At 46.9% G+C, this 20,428-nt stretch overlaps 1 protein-coding gene across 1 annotated transcript in view; it reads left to right on the forward strand.

Annotated features, from left to right (window-relative positions):
* Positions 1–20,428, forward strand: part of COL19A1 (collagen type XIX alpha 1 chain) — a 226,365-nt gene that overhangs the window by 2,741 nt on the left and 203,196 nt on the right. The window contains exons 3-4 of the mRNA XM_068153439.1: positions 12,730–12,804; positions 14,057–14,156. Of these exons, the coding sequence (XP_068009540.1) occupies positions 12,730–12,804; positions 14,057–14,156 (175 nt within the window). The remainder of the gene's footprint in view (positions 1–12,729; positions 12,805–14,056; positions 14,157–20,428) is intronic.

Below are 20,428 nucleotides of genomic sequence, written 5' to 3' on the forward strand. Positions count from 1 at the left end.
TAAAACCTGCACAATTCTGTTTTCCTCTCTTTAACTATAAAAGCTTCACAATTCTCTGTTTCCCTCTCTCTAACTTAAAACCTTTACAATTCTGTTTTCCTTTCTTGAACTTAAAAGCTTCACAATTCTCTATTTTCCTTTCTCTAACTTAAAACCTTCACAATTCTGTTTTCCTTTCTCTAACTTAAAACCTTCACAATTCTCTGTTTCCCTCTCTTTAAAACCTTCACAATTCTCTGTTTTCCTTTCTCTAACTTAAAAGCTTCACAATTCTCTATTTTCCTCTCTCTAACTTAAAACCTTCACAATTCTGTTTCCCTCTCTCTAACTTAAAACCTTCACAATTCTGTTTCCCTCTCTTTAACTTTAAACCTTCACAATTCTCTGTTTCCCTCTCTTTAAAACCTTCATGATTCTCTGTTTTCCTCTCCTTAACTTAAAAGCTTCACAGTTCTATTTTCCTCTCTTTAACTCAAAAGCTTCACAGTTCTGTTTTCCTCTCTTTAACTCAAAACCTTCACAATTCTCTGTTTTCCTCTCTTTAACTTAAAAGCTTCACAGTTCAGTTTTCCTCTCTTTAACTTAAAACTTTCACAATTCAGTTTTCCTCTCTTTAACTTAAAACCTTCACAAGTCTCTGTTTTCCTCTAACTTAAAAGCTTCCTAATTATCTGCTTTCTTCCTTCTCTTACTGTCCAGGCTTTAGCTCTCTCACTTAAACTCTACATGGACTCTTCAGACTGCGAGGAAGGAGCCTGTCTTAAAGGCACACCACACGTGCCTGTGTCACAGGGAACTGTCACTTCTCTAGAAGAGCTGAGCCTCAGTGTGTACCCAAACTTTTTAGCATTTCCCCCCAGCAGTTAGAAAGGAACAGGCTTGCTGCTATTTAAATAGAGTTCTTTTTCATGACTTTTCACACCACCACCACCCCTCTTTTTTTTAGAGAATGTGATTTATTTTTAGCAGTGCTATTTTGCCAGGAACCCTGATGGCAGGTAACAGGCGCCATACACATATCCATCAGCTTTGAATCTGGAGCTGTACACATATCCATCAGCTTTGAATCACATTTGGAGCTCAGGCACAAGAAACTGAAAAAAACATAAGTACATAAATAAATCTGTAACTAGGTTAAGAATCCTTTCATTATTCCTGCCATAAATAGTTAATAAATAATAAGGATAATGTGTGGGCTCTGAGGTAAGAATAATGTGTCGTGAGGAGTGTGAATTTAAGTCAGAAGAGGTTTTTTTTTTCTCCCCTCATATTTTTGGCATTGTTTTAAGCCCAGCTGCAGCAGAACCCCACACTGCTGCTCATGTAGCTGCCCCTCATTAACTTATTTCAGGTCAGACCCTGGTATCTGGGGTCACTAACCTTCCTTTCTACCCCAGCCTCCTCTGTTGGGAACAAAATCTTCAGTGTTGACACGTTCTTTTTTTTTGGGTGGGGGAGAGAACAGCTGGAACCAAGATGGATTGGATGATAGGTTGGACTTGATGATCTCAAAGGTCTTTTCCAACCTGGTCTGGCCTATTCTATTCTATTCTATTCTATTCTATTCTATTCTATATTCTATTTTCTATTCTATTTTCTATTATATTCTGTATTCTCTATTCTCTATTCTATTCTATTCTATTCTATTCCATTCCATTCTATTTTCTATTCCATTCTATTCCATTCTATTCCATTCTATTCCATTCCATTCCATTCCATTCCATTCTATTCTATTCTATTCTATTCTATCCATCTGTAACAGGGTTGCAGGCTGTGGTACCTTTGGTGTTGTCTCTGCCTTTCTTCTCAGGCACCTTCTAGCACTGCCTGCTTGTGACTTTAGCCTGGAAAGAGTTTATTTATAGGCAGCCCTGCATGCGGCAGAGGAGGCGGCTCGTTAGCCAGGCAATTATTTGGGGAGGTTAGGAGCAAAGAAGCCCAGCTGCAGTCCATACAGCAGTCGTTCCAGCTCTCCTTTCCTGCCATCAGACATGCTGTTATCCTTCAGGAGGATCAGAAGTAAGATCATGGAATTACAGATTGCACCGGGTTGGAAGGGACTCTGAAAAGTCACCTTGTACAACCCCTCTGTAGTGAGCAGGGACATCAATCCTTCACATCAATCCAGGCTGGGGGGATAATAAGGTTGAGAGCAGCCCTGTAGGAAAGATCTTTGGATTTCTGGTGGATGAGAATCTGGGCATTAGCCAGCAATGGAGCACTTGCAGCCCAGAAGATCAACAGCAGCCTGGGCTGCATCACTAGAAATGTGACCAGATGGAGAGAGGCGATCCTGCCACTCTGCTCTGGTGGAACCTCACCTGCAGTGCTGTGTCCACCTGGCCCTCAATGCAACAGAGGCATGGACCTGCTGCAGTGGGTCCAAAGGAGGGCCACAAAGATGACCAGAGGGCTGGAGAACCTCTGCTGTGGGGACAGACTGAGATAGTTGGGGCTGTTTGGCCTGGAGAAGAGAAGGCTCTGTTATGACCATAGAGCTGCATTTCAATATCTGCAGGGCACCTACAGGCAGGCTGGGGAGGGACTGTTCAGGAGGGCCTGTGGGGATAGGATGAGGGGCAATGGTTTGAAACTGGAGCAGGGCAGATTTAGGTTGGACATCAGGGGGAAGTTCTGCACAGTGAGAGTGGTGAAATACTGCAACAGGTTGCCCAGGGATGTGGTTGAGGGATCATGTGATTACCTCTGGATCTTCCTCTTGTTCTCATGATGGTTCTGGTTCATCATCATCCCTTGTGAGAGAAACTGATTTTCTTCTGTGTTTCTTCTGTCTAGGAGGGACTGATACAGGCATGGTTTGGTGAGACTTAAAATGAGCAGAATAAAATGTGACACCCTCACCTGATGCACACAAAGCTTTACAGCCTGAACCAAAACCTGCTGCCCGTATCAGCTTCCCCCTTTATATAGTCAGCATGATATTTAAGGTGTAGAACACCCCTTCACTGGTTCAGCTGCTTCTCCTGGGCATGGACCCTTCCAGCTGCTTGTGAAGAAGCTGAACCCAGGAAAATTTTGAGGGCAGCAAAGCTAAGTGGTCTGATGATGTATTCTTGTTAACCCCTGTGAGGGAGGGAGCCTGCATCCTAGCTGTGCAGCCATTGTCTTCTGCTGTTTGAAAGAAGCAAGACATTGTCTACTCTGTTGTTGTTAGCTGGTGGGTTGTAGAAGGGAAGTTTTAAAAGTCATGGAGTCATAGAATCACCTTCTTGGCAAAGAGCTTAAGATGACAGCTAGAACACAGGACCTTCCACCTCAACATGGGGAGGTGTGGGTGACAGTGCAGTGGAGCAGGCTGCCGGAGAGGTTGTGGAGTCTCCTTCTCTGGAGACTTTCAAAACCAACCTGGGTGTGTTCCTATGTGACCTGCCTTAGGTGATCCTGGTTTGGCAGGGGGGTTGGACTGGATGATTTCCAGAGGTCCCTTCCAACTCCTAATATTCTGTGAGTGAGTCCAGCCATAACCTAACACCTCCCTGTATGCAACTCTCAGACCATGTCTCTAAACTCTTCATCCAAACATCTCCAGGGATGGTGACTCCACCACTTCCCTGGGCAGCCTGTTCCAATGCTTGATAACCCTTTCAGTGAAGAGCTTTTTACTAATGCCTAACCAAAACCTCCTCTGGTGCAACTTGAGGCCATGAAAGGGCAAGAGTACAGAAGGTTCCCTACTAACATAAATGAATAACTCATGGAATGGTTTAAATTTGGAAAAGCCTTTTAAGATCACCAAGTCCAACCATGCTCTTAACTCTACCAAAGCTGGTGCTAAACCATGGCCCTCAGTATCACATCTCTGCCTCTTTGAAACACCTCTAGGGATGGGGATTCAACCATGCCCCTGGGCAGCCTGTTGCAGTCTTTGAGAACCCTTGCAGTTAAGAAATTTCCTCTAATGTCCAATGGGAACTTGAACAAAACATTAAAAGAAAATGCTAGGAAGTATTACCTCTTTTCTTATTATATTCCTTTCCCCCCCTTCTTTCTAATGAAAAGATGTCGTAGTATGAGGTGGATCAGTCAGAGAAGATGTGACAGATAGATTGGACCTCTAACAGAGTGTCTGGGATGTACATTACATTCTGCTACAACTTCGTGTCTACTTTGTTGCAACTAGCAAAGACACTGCACTTTTCCTTCAGCTGATTGCCACCAATGGATCAAATATGGGTCAAATTAAACCACTGGAAAGAAGAGGAGAGATTGAACCTCTCCTGAGAAAAAAGTGATGGTGTGCAATTGAGAGAAGCTTCTGCAGTTTGAGGTGATACAGGCAGATGGTGAGGAATAACAAGTAGAGAGCTGCCAGCTTGAGCAGCTACGCTGACAGCAGGGAATAAGCTCAGAGTGAAGCCTCAAGTTAGTAACAGGAAAGAGACTCTTCCAGAGATTGAGGGGATGGTTACTGCTCAAAAAAGAAATACAAGTTACAGGCCAGAAAGCAGGACTTGAGAAAGGATGGACAGTGCAGCAGAAAGGGCTCCAGACATGGCTGCAAGCCTTTTGTTCAGCTGAACCAAATTCTCTGTGTTTCAAAGTTGCCTCCTTCTTGTTTGATAGATTGCATGCAGAGGAATATGTTACAAACTAGAAGTGTGCTCAGTTCAAGAAGAGAAAAACATCTACCCACTTCCCTCTTTCCTCCCCTATTCCCTTTTTCCTATCTTTGTTCCATCAAGTGGCACTTTCTGGGGTCTTTGTTCTCTCCTGTCTCAGTCTGGTTTCGGTCAGCATCTGTCCTTCAGGACCTGCTTAGGGAATCCTTTCCAGTTTCTTCCTTCAACAGCATGCACATAGCATTTGCTTCTCACTTTTACTTCTCACCTAGGTGATCCTGCTTTATCAGAGGTTCTTTCCAACACCTACCATTCTATGATTCTAAAATAAAAGCTTTGCCAGCAACACACATGGATTATTGTATCTACATCATAGAATCATAGAACCAATAAGGTTGGAAGAGACCTCAAAGATAATTAAGTCCAGCCTGCCACCCAACACCTCATGACTACTAAACCATGGCACCAAGTGCCACATCCAATCCCCTCTTGAACACCTCCAGGGATGGGGACTCCACCACCTCCCTGGGCCGCACATTCCAATGGCTAACAACTCTCTCTGGGAAGAGCTTTCTCCTCAGCATCCTGAAGTTTCTCACCTGATCTACTTGAGTCCTACTTGATTGACCTTCAAATGCAGGAAAAATGTAAATTAAAGTTAATTGAAAGGGGAAACAAGGGGAAGAAGTATGTTAGGGGAAGGAAATCTCTTGTGCAAGACAAAGGAGTAACTTGTGTGCATGTAGAATCAAAGAATGGTCCAGGCCAGAAGGGACATCCAAAGGTCATCCAGTCTGACCTCCCTACAGTCAGCAGGGACATCTTCAACTAAATCAAGCTGTCCTGAGCCCTGTTAAATCTCACCCTGAATATCTCCAAGATGGAGCCTCAGACACCTCCCTGGGCAACCTGTTGCAGTGTTCCACCACCCTCATAGTAAAGAAATTGGTCCTGATATCCAATCTAAATCTGCTCCTCTGTAGTTTGAGGCCATTGCCCCTCGTCCTGTCACTGCAGGCCTTTGCAAACAGTCTCTCTCCTTCTTTCCTGTAGGCTCCCTTCAGGTACAGGCAGCCTGCTATTAGGTTCCCCTGGAGCCTCCTCTTCTCCAGGCTGAATGCCCCCAGCTCCCTCAGCCTGTCCTCATAGCAGAGGTGTTCCAACCCCCTGATCATTTTCATATCCCTTCTCTGGACCTGCTCCAGCAGCTCCATGCCCTTCTTTCACGGGGGCTTGTTCGACTTTCTTTTACAATCACCAAGACCCTTGCCAACCCATGAAGAATGTTGTATAAACAAAGTCTTGGGACTGTCAAGCATGGTGAATTTCCATTGCCTTTTGACATGGAATGTGTTTTGGCTCCAGACCATGATTTTAGATAGGCACTTTAAGCCACACAGAGTGAGGGTTTTCAAGTATGCAAATCAGTTCAGCTTTTTGGTTTCCATGTGTTAGAGCAGCTCAGTACATCACAAAATCAAGATAATGGCTCCAGAGCAACTCATGCAATGGGATCACATTCTTGGTAGCATGAATATGCAAGGTTGGATTCACAAACTGTTGTTAGCATTGCAATGTTGCCACCCTTGGATTTCTTCACTTGTAATTACATGTCATGTAATCACAGAATCATTTTGGTTGGAAAAGCCCTCTAAGATCATCCAGTCCAACCATTAACCCATCATGGCCATTAAACCACATCCTACAGTGCCTGTGGCCATGGCCACAGGTTTCTCGAACACTTCCAGGCATGGTGACTCCACCACCTTCCTGGGCAGCCTCTTTCAGCCACTCTTTCACTAGAGAAAATTTTCCTCATCTCCAACCTAAGCCTCCTCTGGCACAATTTCAGCACATTTACTCTCCTTCTATCACCTGAGACTAGGGAGACTGTCTTTTTCTTTCCTGAGTGTCTTCATGTAGACCTTCAAATTCATGTCTCCAGACGCTGAATGTTTTGTCTCAAGCCAAAGAAAATTTAATGATCTGGCAGCAGTACTAAAGACCTTTGAGGACTTAACTTTTTGACTGTACAAACTCATTAATGTTTACAAATATGTGCAGGGTGAGTGCCCAGAGGCTGGAGCCAGGCTCTGCTGGGTGATGCCCAATGCCAGCACAAAGGGCAGTGGTGGAAGCTGAGGCATAGGAAGTTCCATGGAAATAGGAGGAAAAAATTATTCTCTGTGAGGGTTAGAGAACACTGGAACAGGCTGCCCAGAGGGGTTGTGGAGTCTCCCTCTCTGGAGATATTCAAAACCCACCTGGCTGTGTTCCTGTGTGATCTGCTCTAGGTGATCCTGCTCTGGCAGGGGGGTTGGACTGGAGGAGCTTTGGAGGTCCCTTCCAACCCCTAACCTTCTGTGGTTCTATAACTGTAGAAAGAATATTTATCAACCTATACCAATGAAAGTTGTCAGTCTTGGCATGGAAAGGTTTTGGGGTTAACATTTTCAAGTCTTGCCTTAACTCTCTGGTAAAAAGAATAACACTGGGCTCAAGGAGAGCATCAGCAGCATGGGATAGAAGATTCATAGTGATCATGGAATCATAAAATCATGGAATCATAATATCATAGAATCAACCAGGCTGGAAAAGACCTCAGAGATCGTCAAGTCCAACCTAATCCTTTCAGTTCTTCTGAGGTTATGGGATACAACTGTAAAAGAAACACTTAAATGGCTTGGCTATGCTGTGAAAAGACCTCAGAGATCATCAAGTCCAACCTAATCCTTTCAGTTCTTCTGAGGTTATGGCATACAACTGTAAAAGGAACACTTAAGTGGCCTGGCTATGCTGTGAAAAGACCTCAGAGATCATCAAGTCCAACCTAATCCTTTCAGTTCTTCTGAGGTTATGGCATACAACTGTAAAAGGAACACTGAAATGGCCTGGCTATGCTGTGAAAAGACCTCAGAGATCATCAAGTCCAACCTAATCCTTTCAGTTCTTCTGAGGCTATGGCATACAACTGTAAAAGGAACACTGAAATGGCCTGGCTATGCTGTGAATGTTATGCCACCAATAAAAATAAGTCCACAGTCCAGTTCTGTGACATGTGAGGAATCGTTGCTGTGATTTGAATATCACAAAAATTAAGTCTGAAGCCTTTATTTGAACTTGTAAGGAAGTGGCTGGTGGGAATCAGCTACAGCTTCCCAATTTTTCATCACCCAGCCCTCGTGTAAGTTAATGCTGAAAAAAATCCCAGCCACCGTTGTGTCCCAGGTTCACCAGAGCTTACTGCAGCAGCTCAAGGTAAAATCAGTGATAGGCAACATCTGGCTGCTCATGCAATAAATACAAACCCTATAAGGAGAAAAGGGCCCCAGGGCTGTTGGCTGACAGCCAGCTGAACATGAGCCAGCAGTCTGCCCAGGCAGCCAACAAGGCCACCAGCATCCTGGCCTGGATCAGCGAGAGCGTGGCCAGCAGGAGCAGGGCAGCGGTTGTGCCCCTGTGCTCAGCACTGCTGAGGCCATGCCTTGAGGACTGTATCCAGTTCTGGGCCCTCACTATAGGGACATTAAGTGCTAGAGCAGGTCCAGAGATGGGCAACAAAGCAGGTGAAGGGTCTGGAGAACAGGCTTGGTGAGGAGCAGCTGAGGGACTTGGGGGTGTTTAGTGTGGAGAAGAGGAGGCTGAGGGGAGACCTCATTGCTCTCTGTAACTCTCTGAAACGAGGTTCGAACAGGTGGGGGGTGGTATCTTCTTTCCAGAAACAAGTGGCAGGATGATAGGAAGTGGCCCCAAGCTGTGCCAGGGGAGCTTTAGGTTGGACATTTGGAAACATTTCTTCACTGAGAGGCCTTGCAAACTCTGGAACAGGCTTTCCAGGGAGGTTTGGAATCATCACCCCTTGACATGAGACATGCAGATGCCTAGATTAGGAACATGGTTTAGCATCAGACTTGGCACAGTTAGATAACAGTTGGACTTGATGATCTTGAAGATCTTTGCCAGCCTAACCAATTCTGTGATTCTATTAAAAAGTAATTGAACCTTTAGACTTTATCTATGTATCTATCTATCTATATATTGATCTATATATCTATATAACTATGTAACGTGTCCAAAGAAGGGCAACGAGGCTGGTGAGAGGTCTTGAGCACAAGCCCTATGAGGAGAGGCTGAGGGAGCTGGGATTGTTTAGCCTGGAGAAGAGAAGGCTCAGGGGAGACCTCATTGCTCTCTACAACTACCTGAAGGGTGGTTGCATCCAGGTAGGGGTTGGTCTCTTCTCTCTAGCAACCAGCACCAGAACAAGAGGACACAGTCTCAAGATGTGCCAGGGGAAGTTTAGGCTCAAGGTGAGGAGAAAGTTCTTCACTGAGAGAATCATTAGCCATTGGAATGTGCTGCCCAGGCAGGTGGTGGAGTCCCCATCCCTGGAGGTGTTCAAGAGGGGATTGGACGTGGCACTTGGTGCCATGGTCTAGTCATGAGGTCTGTGGTGCCAGGTTGGACTTGATGATCTTTGAGGTCTCTTCCAACCTTGGTGATGCTGTGATACATATAAGTATATATCTATATAACTGTATAACTATGTGTAAGTATATATCTATATCTACATTAATATATCTATATTAACAAACCTTTGCTAGGGGTTAGAAGACATGTAGATCTCCTCAACATGAGGAGAAACTCCACTACTGTGAAGGTGACAGAGCCCTAGAGAAGGCTACCCAAAGAGGTTGTGGAGTCTTCTCTGGAGGCTTTCAAACCCCACCTGGATGTGTTCCTGTGTGACCTGCCCTGGGTGACCCTGATCTGGCAGGGGGGTTGGACTCACTGATCTCTGGAGGTCTCTTCCAACCTCTAACATTCTATCATTCTGAGAAAACCCATTCCTCAAGTGTATTTGTGAGATGTAATTTTGGCGTCATCCACATCAGGCTTTCTTTATGCCAACATCCTTCTTGTCATAGAATCATAGAATCAATAAGGTTTCAAAAGACCTCAAAGATCATCAAGTCCAACCTGTCACCCAAGATCTCATGACTACTAAACCATGGCTTCAAGTGGCATGTCCAGGCCCTTTTTGAACACCTGCAGGGATGGTGACTCAGTCTACTTGTGTAAGACTCCCCTAAGCAGGACATCGAAACACTTGAGCATGTCCAGAGAAGGGCAACAAGGCTGGGGAGAGGCCTTGAACACAAGCCCTATGAGGAGAGGCTGAGGGAGCTGGGATTGTTTAGCCTGGAGAAGAGGAGGCTCAGGGGTGACCTCATTGCCCTCTACAACTACCTGAAGGGTGGTTGTAGCCAGGAAGGGGTTGGCCTCTTCTCCCAGGCAACCAGCACCAGAACAAGGGGACACAGTCTCAAGCTGCGCCAGGGGAGGTTTAGACTCGAGGTGAGGAGGAAGTTCTTCACCAAGCGAGTCATTCGGCATTGGAACGGGTTGCCCAGGGAGGTGGAGGAGTCACCGTCCCTGGAGGCGTTCAAGAGGAGATTGGACGTGGCACTTGGTGCCATGGTCTAGTCATGGGGTCTGTGTTGATAGGTTGGACTCGATGATCCTCGAGGTCCTTTCCAACCTAAGTGATACTGTGATACTGTGATACTGTGATACTGTGATCATTTTAGGGTGGCTGTAGATAAAATTCTGTCACTCAATGATCTGTGTTCAGTGCTTAGAGGCTGAGGTTTGCAGATTAAAGGGTATCTAAGGTGAGCCTGCTTCTGCCCCACTCTGTGTGTGTATCAAATGGTGTCTTGAAGTTGCTATGTTGGTATGGAATTGCAGTGGATGCTTTTCGAGGGAGGTAAAACTCCCTGCAAACCAAGAATGAGGAAAGAGTTCATTTCAGTTGCAGAGATTTCAGTGGGAATATTCTCCACAGTCCTGCTGTGTTTGTTGGATTGCTCTTTTGTTTTGTGGCTTGTTTGGGTTTCCTGGGAAAAGGGAAGTTTCAGTATGTTTAATGCACAGTTTAAATCTCATTTTTCATACACTTTCTCTAATAGGTAATATATATGACATACAGAATCATGGAATTGTCAGGGTTGGAAGGGACCTCAAGGATCAGCCAGTTCCAACCCTTCTGCCATGGCCAGGGACATCTAACACTACATCAGGCTGCTCACAGCCACATCCAGCCTGGCCTTCAAAACCTCCAGGGATGAGGCTTCCACAACCTCCCTGGGCAACCTGGGGCCCAGAACTGGACACAGGACTCAAGGTGTGGCCTAACCAGTGCTGAATACAGGGGCACAATGACTTCCCTGCTCCTGCTGGCCACACTATTTCTGATGCAGGCCAGGATGCCATTGACCTTCTTGGCCACCTGGGCACATTGATGGCTCATGTTCAACCAGCTGTCAATCAGTACCCTCAGGTCCCTGTCTGTTTGGCAGCTCTCAGCCACTCTGCCCCCAGCCTGTAGCACTGCATCTTCCATTGGAAGTTTTTATGGGGGTTTAGCAGCGCTGTTTGCAAAGGAAGTGACATTTCCTCTCTCTTTGCTTCTTAAAAGTGTGTATTCCTGTGGAGATAGAAAGAAATAAAGAGGAGAAAGCCCTTTTTTTGTTGTTGTATTTGCAAGTAAGATTTTGCATATTAAAGACCCAGTATTTGATCTAAGGCTTCAGTTAGATTTCACATTAGAATTTACCATATTCCAGACATCAAACCATTTCTGCTTGGTTACTTAAATCAGACTTAATCCCCTGTAAAGCTGTTTTAATTTCCAGCCATATCAAAAAACAACCCTAAAATATTGCTTCCATTGTTTCTGATGGGATTAGCCTTCTTAATCCACACTTGCAAATTGGTGGTCACCGAAGGAACAATAGATTCACTGAAGGAAAAGAGCTTCACTGAAGGAACAATAGATTATTGTCATGGTAATCAAGCAGTTCTACTTCATTTTTTTGTCATGTTCATTAAGGGGGGGAAAGGAGATTTTCTAGTAATACAGCCAGAAATACAAAAGCCACCTTAAGAGTACAGAATCATACAATTGTTAGGGTTGGAAGGGACCTCAAGGATCAGCCAGTTCCAAACCCCCTGCCATGGGCAGGGACACCTCACACTACAGCAGGTTGCTCACAGCCACATCCAACCTGGCTGCAAAAACCTCCAGGGATGAGGCTTCCACCACCTCCCTGGGCAACCTGTGCCAGTGTCTCATCACCCTCGTGGGGAACAACTTCTTCCTAACATCCAATCTAAATCTCCTCTCCTCTAGCTTTGTTCCATCCCCCCCAGTCCTATCACTCCCTGACACCCTCAAAAGTCCCTCCCCAGCTTTCTTGTAGCCCCCTTCAGATACTGGAAAGCCACAATTAGGTCTCCTCGGAGCCTTCTCTTCTCCAGACTGAACAGCCCAAATTCCCTCAGTCTGTCCTCATAGCAGAGCAGCTCCAGCCCTCTGATCATCCTCATGGCCCTTCTCTGGACACCTCCAGCACCTCCAGATCCTTCCTGGAACAGAGGCTCCAGAACTGGACACAGTGCTCCAGGTGTGATCTCAGCAGAGCGGAGCAGAGGGGGAGAATCACCTCCCTCACTCTGCTGGTTATGCTTCTCTTGACATAGCCCAGGCTCTGCTTGGCTCTCTGGGCTGCAAGTGCTTGCTGCTGGCTCATGTTGAGCTTCTCCTCCACCAGCACCCCCAAAGTATTGTTTCTGGGAAGAACATGGTAGGAATTTACTGGTTTTCTTCTGGTTATGTTGTTCAGAAATGAACTTGAACATAAGAATTTCCATCTAAACATGAGGAGGAACTTCTTTAAGGGTGCTGGAGCACTGGGACAGGATGCCCAGAAGGGTTGTGGAGTCACCATCTCTGGAGACATTCAAAACCCACTTGGATGTGTTGCTGTGTGACCTTCTCTAGGTGAACTTGCCTTGGCAGGGGTGTTTGATTTGTGGGTCTCTGTGGGTGCCTTCAAATCCCTACCATTCTGTGAGTCTCTGATTAAAATGTGGTGACATTTGTATCTGCTTACAGTATTAGAAACGGAGGATGAAATCTGAAACATCATGGCTCTTAGTGAGAGGTTATTTGCTTTATTGCTGGGTTTCACATCCTAAAGACACAAAAAGGAACTGTTAACATTGCTACCACTGTCCTGACTGTCCTGAGTCATTTTTGTCTGATAGAATTTTACAGTAGGTACCAAACTCTGTTCTCTTGAAGGTGCTGTGTGTCCTTTAATGAAAACTGTTGTCCATCATCTCAAACAAATGAAGAGAGGCAGTGCTGGTGTTCCAGGTAAATGACTGTTCTTATGGATATCTAAATTAGTGGTTAGTAGTGAATGTAATCATAGGGGACTGAAGCTGGCAGCACCTGAAGTGGAGTACACGAAAGCTGGGGAAGGGCTTTTGACAATGGCTTGTAGTGACAGAATGAGGGGGAATGGATTGAAGCTTGAGGAGGGCAGATTTAGACTGCAGATTAGGAAGAAATTCTTTAGAGTGAGGGTGGGGAGGTTGCCTGGGGAGGATCCCCCTTCCCTGGAGGTGTTCAAGGCCAGGTTGGATGAGTCCTTGAGCTACTTGGTCTAGTAGGAGATGTCCCTGCCCATGACAGGGGGGTTGGAAGTGGATGATTTTTAAGCTCCCTTCCATAGATTCATAGAATGGTTTAGGTTGGAAAGGACCTTAAAGATCATCTGCTCCAATCCCCCTGAGGCATGGACAGGGATACCTTGCAACTCAAACCATGCTATGAATCTATGACTCCAGAGTGCCACCCTCATGCTCCAAAAGCTGTTTGGTTTATTTTTAGGCAGGTAGGACTAAAATCTTGGAAAGTATTGGTTCAAGGTCTGCAGCCCTGCTCATTTCTGTTGCTTTCCCCCAACATCCTTTGTTGTTCTCAGTTCAGATAGGAAAGGAAATAGCAAATGCATCTCTTGGCTTGCAAAGCCATCTAGTGAGTGAGTTTTCAACTGAGGAGTCTCCCTGTCAATGAGTATTGAAATGTTCTCTGCTTTGAAGTATGGCCAGTCTGTAGCCACACTTCAGCCACATGCTGGTTGTATCAGCCAGCATGCTGGTTGTAGCCAGGTGGGGGCTGGTCTCTTCTCCCAAGCAACCAGCACCAGGGCAAGAGGACACAGTCTCAATCTGTGCCAGGGGAAGTTTAGGCTGGAGGTGAGGAAAAAGTTCTTCCCAGAAAGAGTGAATGAGAAGACAGAGTCTCAAGATGCACGAGGGGAAGTTTAGGCTCAAGGTGAGGAGAAAGTTCTTCTCAGAAAGAGTAATTGGCCATTGGAATGTGCTGCCCAGGGAGGTGGTGGAGTCCACATCCCTGGAGGTGTTCAAGAAAGGCCTGGATATGGCACTTGGAGCCATGGTTTAGTTGCCAGGAGGTGTTAGGTATTAGGTAATAAGTTGGACTTGATGATCTTTGAGGTCTTTTCCAACCTGCTTGATTCTATGATTCTATGAACTCAGTTTTTACCTCCATTAACAGAAATTCCATTAAAGAAACTAAAGGCTTGTTTGGTGTTTCACAGGCTTTGACCTGGCAGAAAGCTTTGCTCTGAGGCAAACCTCTTGTGGAGGGGAAAAAGTCTGTTTCAAACTGGGAAGCGCACCTCTCATCAGGGACACCAAGTAAGTGAGATCCTGCTTGCACTCTGAGGCTTTAAGAGACAGAGCTCAGGCTCAGTGCTGCTAATGAGCTGAAACAGAGCAGTGTCCTCAAGGAGTGGCAGAGTGAGACACACAGCTCTGGCTTCTGGTACTTTTATCTGTAACCCTGTTTTCTTTGAGAAGCATTTGGATTCAGGTGTGGGTTTGTTCTGGAGTCTGGAAGGACATAAGCAGAAAGTGGCCTCTGAATATCTTTTACTCAACTGGTGAGGTGCTGGTGCTGAAAACTCTGCTCTTTGTACACAAATATTCAGAAACCAAAGAACTTCTCTAGTGTGACACCAGTGCTACCCTAACCTTCCCCCAGGGACACTGACTGTGCTGGCTCTCATTACTACTGGCAGGATTGAAGAGAGAGGATCTTTTTTCCTTTTTCCTCTTTTCCCCCTTTCTACCACCCCCCACACCTACCCTTTACCTCCCTTCTTTTTTCCCCTCCCCCTCTTTTTATCTTTTTGCCCATCCCCCATTTTTCCTTTTCCCCCTTTTCCCTTTTCCCCCTTTTCCCTTTCCCTGCTTTCCCCCCTTTTTGTCCCCCTTCCCCCTTTTTCCCCTTTCCCCCTTTTCCCCCCCTTCTCCCCTTTTTCCTTTTCTTTATTCATCTTCCCCCCCCTCTCCCCTCCTCTCCTCTCCTCTCCTCTCCTCTCCTCTCCTCTCCTCTCCTCTCCTCTCCTCTCCTCTCCTCTCCTCTCCTCTCCTCTCCGAACCTCTCCGAACCTCTCCTCTCCGAACCTCTCCTCTCCTCTCCGAACCTCTCCTCTCCTCTCCGAACCTCTCCTCTCCGAACCTCTCCTCTCCGAACCTCTCCTCTCCGAACCTCTCCTCTCCGAACCTCTCCTCTCCTCTCCGAACCTCTCCTCTCCTCTCCGAACCTCTCCTCTCCTCTCTGAACCTCTCCTCTCTGAACCTCTCCTCTCTGAACCTCTCCTCTCCTCTCTGAACCTCTCCTCTCCTCTCCTCTCCGAACCTCTCCTCTCCTCTCCGAACCTCTCCTCTCCTCTCCGAACCTCTCCTTTCTGAACCTCTCCAAACCTCTCCTCTCTGAACCTCTCCTCTCTGAACCTCTCCGAACCTCACCTCTCCTCCCCACCAAACCAAACCTCTCCTCTCTTTCCCTTTCCCCTTCCCCCCCCCCCTTTTTTTCCCCCCTTTCAATTTCCCTTTTCATTTTCCCCAGTGCAATTACCCGCCTGCCTCTGAGCAGCAACAGAGCAGTAGGTACTCAGTGGAGAAGTGAAATTAGGCAGCATCCTGTCCTGACAGAGGGTGGGATGAAAGGCAGAGACTACTTGAAAAATCATGAGGAAGGGGAGAGAGAATGAGGCATAGTGGGATTGGATGGATTTCAGTTTGCAGGGGGCCAAGGAAACAGCAAGAAGCAGTTAGGAATGTAGTTTCAAGTTCCCCACGCTCAGGGGAGAGAGAGGATGATCCCAGAGCTTCTTGGTTGAGATGTGCCCCCAGCCATGGGGCTGTGGTTTCTGTACACAGTGTTCCTGGGGTGAGGAGGGAAGTAAATGTATCCCGAGTCTGCAGGTGGAGTATTCTCTGTTGCAAGAGGTCTGGCTCCAGCTTGCCCGGTGAAAATTACACCCAGCCCTCGGGACTTCCCCTGGGCAGAGCACTGAGGGGCTGTGGGTAGCATGAGGCCAGGGGAGAGGGAGAGGGAGAGGGAGAGGAGAAGAACCTGAGGCATCCAGGCACAGAGCAAAGTGAATTTGTGGTGGGGAGAATGATTCAGGAAATAAGACCTTAATGTTCTAGACAACTAGATAGAGCCTAAGCTTTTCTGAAGCACTGGGTACTGTAAACACTTGGGTTTTATGCTGTGCTTCTGCAAAGTCCAGGTAATCCCTGTCTTGGAGGTTGAAATACCTTCAGCATTACCTATTGAAGGAAAAGTGACTAAAGAAATTGACCTCACACAGAGTGCTCCGGGGTTGGGTTTTATTTTGGGGGGGTGGACCCTTCCCAGTGTTATGATAGTATCAGTTAGGGTTGAAAGGGACCACAAGGATCATCTAGTTCCAACTCCCCTGCCATGGGCAGGGACACCCCACACTACATCAGGCTGGCCAGAGCCTCATCCAGCCTGGGCTTAAACACCTCCAGGGACAGGGCCTCAACCACCTCCCTGGACAACCCATTCCAGGGCTTCACCACTCTCATAGGGAAGAACTTCCTCCTCCAGGTTTTTAAAGCCAGGCTGGATGTGGCTCTGGGCAACCTGCTGTAGCGTGAGGTGTCCCTGCCCATGGCAGGGGGCTTGGAACTGGATGATCCTTGAGATCCCTTCCAACCCTTACAGTTCTATGATTTTTCCTAGCTTTTATTAGTGGCATTTTATGTTCTTCTTTCAAAAAGAGTTTATTATTGAAGGCAGTGAAAAAGAATTCACGTGGTGGCCGATAGCTGTGGCTTGACTGTTAGCAGCTGGAGAGGAAAACATTCAAGAAAGACAACAGCAAGACTCTTTTCTCTTATTTTTTCCACTTCTTATGGAGTGAGAGAAATCTAACATTTATTATTTTCTATTTTATCACTTCAGCTTATTGGAGGAAGGATGAATCTTTGAGGAGCATTGGTTAGTTTTGCTTGGCTTTCAGAGGAACTTGGGTAGGGGATATAGAATTCCAGTAAAGGGTAAACCTGGTAGGCAGATGGTTTGGTTTCAGTGGTCTCTGGCTTCTCATGTTCCTCTCACTCACTCCATGCTAAAGTGAAAACTTCAGGTGGGTGGAGCCACTGAGGTGGTTGTTAATCAAATGCAGAACAGTGCTGATGTACCAGTACTAATAAATTGATATCACATTAGAAGATGAGCTTTTCATTGACTCATAAAGGTTAGGGGTTGGAGGAGACCTCCAGAGATCAGTGAGTCCAACCCCCCTGCCAGAGCAGGATCACCCAGGGCCGGCCACACAGGAACACATCCAGATGAAAGTTGCCAGAGCAGGAGACTCCACAATCTCTCTGGGCAGCCTGCTCCAGGGCTCCAGCACCCTCACAGTAAAGAAGTTTTTCCTCATATTGAGGTGGAGCCTCCTGTATTCCAGTTTGTATCCATTACCCTTTGTCCTATCACAGGACACCCTGGCCCCTTCTTCTTGACACCCGCCCCTCTATTTATAGACATTGATCAGATCCCCTCTCAGCCTTCTCTTCCCAAGACTAAGCAGCCTTAATTCTCTCACTCAGCTTGCTGGGGAAGCAAATAGCACCACTGAAATATATCTTCCTGAACAAGGAAAGGGTTAAAAGTGTTTTCAGTACCTCCCAACGGTGCTGGAATTTCCATGAAATCCAAGTTGTTCATGGCAATAAGCCTCATCCATGCTTTTTAAACCTTTCTTCACAGAGAGAGAAAAGTCACAATTAAGAATAGAAGTGACTTTTAAAATTCACTGTCTTGAATACAGAACAGCTGAGATAATTGTTAAAAAAACTTGTCTGAGGTGTTTGAGGCAGTTCTGATTCCCTTCTGTGCTGATTGTGTGCTCAGCAGGAGCACGAATCATAGAATCACAGAGTTGTCAGGGTTGGAAGAGACCTCAAGGATCATCCAGTTCCAGCCCCCCCTGCCATGGGCAGGGACACCTCACACTGCAGCAGGTTGCTCACAGCCACATCCAGCCTGGCTGCAAAAACCTCCAGGGATGAGGCTTCCACCACCTCCCTGGGCAACCTGTGCCAGTGTCTCACCACCCTCAAGGGGAACAACTTCTTCTTAACATCCAATCTGAATCTACCCATTCCTAGTTTTCCTACATTCCCCCCAGTCCTATCACTCCCTGACACCCTAAAAAGTACCTCACCAGCCTTCCTGTAGCCCCCTTCAGATACTGGAAGGCCACAATGAGGTCACCTCGGAGCCTTCTTTTCTCCAGACTGAACAGGCTCAGCTCTCTCAGTCTGTCCTCATAGGAGAGGTGCTCCAGCCCTCTGCTTATCCTCATGGCCCTTCTCTGGACACCTTCCAGCAGGTCCAGATCTTTCCTGTAACCAGGGCTCCTTGCAGCCTTCTCTTCTCCAGGCTGAACAACCCCACCTCTCTCAGTCTGTATTCATAGGAGAGGTTCAAAGTCAGGTTTTGATGAGGAACTCAGGTACCTGTCACAATAACCTCAGAAGGGACTTGATGCCAGCTAGCCACCTTCAGTGGCTTGGAAGAGCTGATTTTCATTTAAACCTCCTTCCCTTCACACTCTGTCAGGCTGGGGTGGTTCCAGTCTCCTTGCATTACTCAGATGCCTTTTTCTGCCTCAGAAAATATCTGAGTGGCTGTGGTGTGCAGTGAGGAGCAGAGCAGCGTTCGTTATCCGTCCTGCAGGAAACTCAGAGTATCTGATTAAGCTGACTAGCAAGGATCAGGTAACCCGGCACAGCTCCTCTTGCATTTCATTCATTCAGCCGTAGTGTGGGTAACAGAAAGCTCTGCTGGGCCATTTTTCTTCTCTGCTGCCCCTTTGGGTTGGTTCATTTATTTATTTATTTGTTTATTTGTGTATCTCAATGGGGCTGGAGTAGTGTTGCAGCTATTTATATCTTGGCGGTAATTTACAATGCCCTGTCAGCTTGGGAAATTGAGCTCTGCTCAGACCCCACCTCCCACCCTGCCTCCAGTTCTGGTGTCCCCAGCATGAGAAGGGCACAGAGCTGTTGGAGTGAATCCAGAGCAGGGCCACCAAGATGATCCAAGGGCTGGAGCGGCTCTGCTGTGAGGATAGCACAGGGGCAACGAGGCTGGCGAGAGGCCTCGAGCACGAGCCCTACGAGGAGAGGTTGAGGGAGCTGGGATTGTTTAGCCTGGAGAAGAGGAGGCTCAGGGGAGACCTTCTTGCTCTCTACAACTACCTGAAGGGAGGTTGTAGCCAGGTGAGGGTTGGTCTCTTCTCCCAAGCAACCAGCACCAGAACAAGAGGACACAGTCTCCAGCTGTGCCAGGGGAGGTTTAGACTGGAGGTGAGGAGAAAGTTCTTCCCAGAGAGAGTTGTTATCCATTGGAATGTGCTGCCCACGGAGGTGGTGGAGTCCCCATCCCTGGAGGTGTTCAAGAGGGGATTGGATGTGGCACTTGGTGCCATGGTTTAGTCATGAGGTCTGTGTTGACAGGTTGGACTTGATCTTTGAGGTCTCTTCCAGCCTCGGTGATTCTGTGATAGGCTGAAGGAGCTGGGGGTGCTCAGCCTGGAGAAGACTCTGAGGAGACCTTAGAGCTGCCTCCCAATAGCTGAAGGGATCCTGCAGGAAGGCTGCAGTGAGACTTTTCCTGAGGGTGTCCAGAGACAGGATAAGGGGGAATGGTTTGAAGCTGAGGCAGAGCAGGGTTAGACTGGAGCTGAGGGAGAAGTTCTTCAGAATGAGGGTAGTAAGACTCTGGAACAGGCTTCCCAGATCCACCCTGGGGATGTTCAAGGCTAGACTGGATGAGGCCTTGAGCATCTCAGTCTAGTTGAGATGTGTCCGAGCCCATCACAGGGAAGTTGGAGTAGATGATCTCTGAGGTCCTTTCCAACATAAGCCATGTGCTAATAGTTTCTCTTTGAGATCTGCCAACAGTGTTCTGAACTTCTGGACACAAGGACCTTGATGCTAATCTTTGTTCATGAATTTTTAGTCTGGAGAGGAGAAGACTGAGAGGAGATCTAATCAATGTCTATAAATATCTGAGGGCTGGGGGTCAGGAAAGGAGGGATAAGGACAGGCTCTGCTCACTTATGCCCTGTGATAGTACAAGGGGCAATGGATGGAGGCTACAGCACAAGAGGTTTCACCTCAACGTGAGGAGGAACTTCTTCACTGTGAGGGTCCCAGAGCACTGGAGCAGGCTGCCCAGAGAAGCTGTGGAGTCTCCTTCTCTGGAGACTTTCAAACCCTGTCTGGATGTGTTCCTGTGTGACCTGTGCTGGATTCTATGGTCCTGCTCTGGCAGGGGGGTTGGACTGGAATATCTCCAGAGTTCCCTTCCAACCCCTGACATCCTGTGAGCTGTGATTGCCTTAGTGTAAATAGCACATGATGAAATAATGTCACTGTCCTACTCCAAAGATGTGTCAGAGGTCAATTATTCCTCATTCTTTGTGGTGGGCTGATTTTTTTCCTGCTCTGAAGGCACCAAGAAAGGAGATAGCAAGCTGATTTTGGGGGAGTTTCAGCTTGCTGTTGAAATGGACGTTTGTGATTGGCAAATCCTAACGGCACTTCCACGGCTCTCTTGCTTGGTAGTTTGTTTG

The sequence above is a fragment of the Melanerpes formicivorus genome, unplaced genomic scaffold, assembly GCF_026170545.1.
Source record: "Melanerpes formicivorus ecotype bairdi unplaced genomic scaffold, bMelFor1.0.p_v2 SCAF_26, whole genome shotgun sequence".
In the NCBI taxonomy this organism is placed as follows: Eukaryota; Metazoa; Chordata; class Aves; order Piciformes; family Picidae; genus Melanerpes; species Melanerpes formicivorus.